Below are 4,876 nucleotides of genomic sequence, written 5' to 3' on the forward strand. Positions count from 1 at the left end.
AGAGAGGAATTGAGGTAGATAAAGCCAAGGTAGATGTCATTATGAAATTTCCATACCCAACCTCAATCAAGCAACTACGTGGTCTTCTTAGGCATGCTGGATTTTATCGAAGGTTTATCAAGGATTTTGCCAAAATTGTACAATCGATGACCCATCTTTTACAAAATGACGTGGAATAGGATTTCAATAATGAGTGCAAGCAGGCATTCGAGACTTTGAAGAACAACTTGATCACAACACCCATAATCTAGCCACCGGACTGGGGCATGAGGTGCTGTGTGATGCAAGTGGCTATGCAGTTGGAACTGTTATTGGGCAGAAGACAGGCAAGAAAAGTCATGTCATATACTACACCTCTAAGACACTCAATGGAGCTCAGTGCAATTATACTACCACAGAGAAGGAGCTCTTAGCCGTGGTCTTTGCCTTTGAAAAATTTCGATCTTATCTTATCGGGAGCAAGCCGATTGTTTATAAAGATCACACGACGTTATGGCATCTCATGACCAAGAAGGAGTCTAAGCCAAGACTTATACGATGGATACTACTTCTTCAAGAGTTCGATGTGGAGATTAAGGATAAGAGTGGATCTAAGAACAATGTGGCTGATCATTTGAGTAGAATTATCAAGGCAGAGGATGTTGTACCCATTTCAAAAATATTTCCAGACAAACATTTATATCATGCCCAGGATGCAAGAAGGACAGAACTATGATATGCCGACATTATGAACTACAAAACCTCGGGGGAGTTTTCTCTTGGGCTCAACGCTTATCAGAGAAACAATATCAAGTTCGAATGCAAGGCATATGTTTAGGATGAGCCATATATATGGAAGAAATGTTCGGATCTGCTGAAATGGAAATTTTATTGAAAAAAGAAAAAAGAAAAAATTCGAAAACCCTTGAAAGCACAGGCGCAGACAAATGGATGAGCCCCAAGAAACAGAGCTCAAGCAAACAAAACACAAACCCTAACAACAGAGACAAAACCGCAAAACCGAAGACAAACTAAACAAAACAAAACAACGCTGAGAGGGGGCGGAAAGGAAACCTCCGAAGCTCCGGCCAAACCATTGCCCCTAGGCTAACCCGGCCCCTGAAAGCCCGAAACTAAGACCAAAACTAAAAGTCGCATACAAACGAACGGCCAAGCCGCAACGCAGAGGAACGACAGAAGCAGGGGACGCTCCACACAAACGCACACCACCGAAAGGAGAGCCTTGAGCCAGTGCACCACAAAACCTCAAAAGCTCCGGCCGAAGCATTGCCCCTAGGCAACCCGGCCCTATCAACCCAAAAACAGACCCAAAGCGGAAAGCCACCGATAGACGAACGGTAAAGCACCAACACAGGATCGACAAGCAAACGCAACTAACCCCAAACTAGAGCGCCACCAAACCAAGTAAGGCAGAAGCCAGCCGCACCCAACACAAAGATTGAGAATACAAGAACCTGCAAAACCAAGAAAAACAAAGGAGAAAACAGGGGAACCTAAAGCAAACCAGAGAAAGGCCAACAGACTAGAACGACCCCCACCCAGGGCGGCCTACCAAGGGAAACAGCCCTTCCCAACAAGGCCCAGCAAACCCCCACGATCACCTCCAAAAAAGCAGGGTAACCCAAGTGGCTCCAACAACCAAGCAGTCTCAAACCAGACCCATACCCCCAAGTAACCACCACCCTCAAGAAAAGTTCAGAGCTAAGGCAGTGAGAAGCAACATCAAGATGATACAAGTCAATCCGATCAGACCCAATTCTCCGCTAGCAGTGAATCTCCTAATGCAAATACTTTTACAATCTAATCTCATTCCTTATAATTATGATCAAAAGCTTTGCTTTCAACAGAATGTTCGGATCAAGTCTTGAGGAGATGTATTCCCAAATGGGAGACCGATGATATTCTTGACCACAGCCATGCCAAAGAATGTGGATGACACATTGGGCATAAGAAGACAACACGTAAAGTTTCAGATTGTGGGTTCTATTGGCCCACGACATTCAAAGATGCTTATAAGATATGAAATGAATGCGAGCAGTATCAAACGGATGGCAACATCACCCGGTTGAATGAAATGCCCATGATGCCCATATTACCTGTGGAGATTTTTGACATATGGGGCATGAATTTCATGGGGCCCTTGCCCTCTTCAAAAGGAAATTAGTACATCTTATTGGCTGTAGATTACGTATCTAAATGGGTGAAAGCAAAGGCATCAACAACCAATGATTCGAAAGTGGTGGCTTCTTTCTTGAAGTCCAATATCTTTAGCAAGTTTGGTGTGCCTAAGGCGATCATCAGTGATCAAGGGACACACTTTTGGAATGCAACCATCGAGAAGCTGTTCAAAAAGTATGGGGCTACTCACAAGGTAACTACTGCATACCTATCCACAAGGAAATGGGCAAGCGGAGCTCTCCAACAGAATCATAAAGACCATCTTGAGAAAAGCAGTTGGACCAACTGGCAAGGATTGGAGTATGCGTCTTGATGATGCGTTATGGGCATACCGCACAGCTTTCAAGACACCTATGAGAATTTCTTCTTATCGGATTGTCTTTGGCAAAATGTGCCATCTTTCAGTGGATCTCGAACATAAGGCATAGTGGGCAGTCAGTAAGATGAATTATGAATGGGATGCTGCTGGGCAAGAGAGGAAACTCCAAATGCAGGAGTTAGAGGAAATAACGCGTGAAGCCTATGACAATGCTACTCTTTACAAGGAGAGATTGAAGAGAACACATGACCAGCTTATCCAGGTCAAGACGTTTGAACATGGGCAGAAGGTTCTACTTTACCAATCGAGGTTCAAACTCATGTCCGAAAAGATTTCAAGCAAATGGATTGGGCCTTATGAAGTGCTAGCCCAATATCCAAATGGAGCAGTGGAGATCAAAGATTACAAATTCGGGGGCATTTTTAAGGTGAATGGTCAACGTTTGAAGGCCTACTATGGGCAAGAGACGGAGGATGATCCAGATTCTCTAAAGCTTCAGGGCCAAGAACCAAACTAAGAAATGCTAGACGTCGTGCTCACGATGAAAATTGGAGCACTGGCCAGGAGGCAACCTGGTATTTAATTAGCTTTCTTTCGTTTTTTGTTTTTTATATTTTTGTTTTTTATTTTGGTACGCGGAGGAGGTTTTTGTTTTTGGTGTGCAGGGCAGGATAGGAAATCAAGAGGAAAGAAGGAGAAAATGCGACTGTGTAGAAAAGAGGTGTGTGTGGCTAGATGACGTCAGCGGATAAAGAATAACTGGTAGTTTTAAAACTGACGGACGTGTCATGTCAGGTTTGAAAAAACGACTGACACGACCTGCCCGCAACTCTCTCTCTCCCCACGTCAGTCATCATTGCCATCATGGTAATTTCAAATCAAAACCGCCATTCCCCTCATTTTCTTCGGTAACTTCCCACCCCTCCCTCTCACTAAAAACCCTAATTCTCTCTCTTTTTCCCTCCATCATGGTAAGCACAAGGCCAAAGTTCCCCAAGAAAATTCCCCCGGGCACCACCATTGATATCACCACGACCCCCTCACCACCAAAAACTAGAGAAAAATGCAAAGGTAAGCTGGCAGCCTCTCCCTCTACCAAAACCCCAACCGAACCTGCTCTAAAATTGCCCTCACTGACAAAGCCAGAGGAAGTCGAGGCCGCCATTACAAAGGCGACCGAGGAAGCTCCCACCAAAGAATAGCCAAAGAAGGAGCCGGCCAAAAAGCAAGGAAAGCGCATCAAGGTAGCTGCGAAGAAAGAGAAGAAACCCGCTCTGCACGAGTCGGAATACGAATCATCCTCCATCGAAAAGAGTCCAGACAAGGCCGCCACCCCTCCTGCACCCATGGAGGAGGAAGTGCGGAGGCAAAAGAAAAAGAGGAGAAGGCGGAAGAAGCGGAGGTAGAGAATGACGAAGAAATGGAAGCTGCGAATGAGCGTGAGCTAGAAGAAGCTGTAGAAGAAGAAGAGTGGGAAGAGAAAGAAGGGCAGGAGGAAGAGCAATTTATGGAGGAGGATACCACTAAGACCGAGACAGGAATTGACACCACCAAGACGGCATCTTCGTCGTCTTTGAAAAGGAAGAGGAGGTCCAAGCCACCGGCGAGGAAGGTGTCCTCAAAGAAAGAAAATGAACTCAAGCACTATGAAGGGCCAAAGGTTACAACGGTTGTTGACCCTTCAACTCGAGTAATCGTGGGGCCCAAGACAGTTGATTTTAAGGTCCTCAAGGATTTGGGCGTGGACAAGGAGGTTAGGTCCTACTTCAAAGCAATTGGGTAGGAGAAGTTTTTAGATTTGTCAGGAGTAGTACATGAAGGTCTGGTGAGGGAGTTTGTGCAAACGTTTGAGGTGAAGAATCCAGGTAGGATGGGCCTCGGGACGGAGGCAGTTAAGTTTGAATTGATGGGGCAGGGCAACACCCTCTCCATCAATGATTTCAATCAGTTCTTGGGCATGGCGACTTTGGTCGAGCTCAAGTCAGAGCAGTACAGGCAAGCGGCGGAGGAACACCGTAGCAGACGTCGGCCGAATGGGCCGAGAAGTGGAGTGTTGTCGGAAGGGGCGGCGAGTTCAGGTTGGGGGCCACGAAGGCTATGAGCTCAAAAGCGGGGCACTTAGAATTTGCCACCAAATTCTTGCCTACAACTGATTTGGCAAGAAGAACAGTAGCAATTCTATTGCCCAACAGGAGTTATTTCTCCTATGGTGTATGGCCACGGGCAAGAGGGTCAACTTTAGGGCGTATGCAGTCAACCACTTCAAGGATATAGCGAGCCATCCCAAGCAGCGAATTTCCTTGGCTTACTTGGTCACTATCCTGGCCAAGAGCTTGAAGGTTCTGGATGAGAAGGCAACTGGCTTGGCCAGTATGCAAG

The 4,876-nt window shown here is 46.0% G+C and overlaps 1 protein-coding gene across 1 annotated transcript; it reads left to right on the top strand.

The window, feature by feature from the left end:
- The first annotated feature begins 2,621 nt into the window (after positions 1–2,621).
- Positions 2,622–3,014, top strand: LOC131022913 (uncharacterized). The gene has a single exon (XM_057952455.1). It carries the CDS (start codon positions 2,622–2,624, stop codon positions 3,012–3,014), a length of 393 nt encoding a protein of 130 aa, XP_057808438.1.
- Positions 3,015–4,876: the final 1,862 nt, after the last annotated feature.

The sequence above is a fragment of the Salvia miltiorrhiza genome, chromosome 4, assembly GCF_028751815.1.
Source record: "Salvia miltiorrhiza cultivar Shanhuang (shh) chromosome 4, IMPLAD_Smil_shh, whole genome shotgun sequence".
NCBI classification, from domain to species: Eukaryota; Viridiplantae; Streptophyta; class Magnoliopsida; order Lamiales; family Lamiaceae; genus Salvia; species Salvia miltiorrhiza.

Excerpts from the sequence above, each read along its gene's own strand:
- LOC131022913 (XM_057952455.1), top strand. The coding sequence starts at position 2,622 with ATGAATTATGAATGGGATGCTGCTGGGCAAGAGAGGAAACTCCAAATG.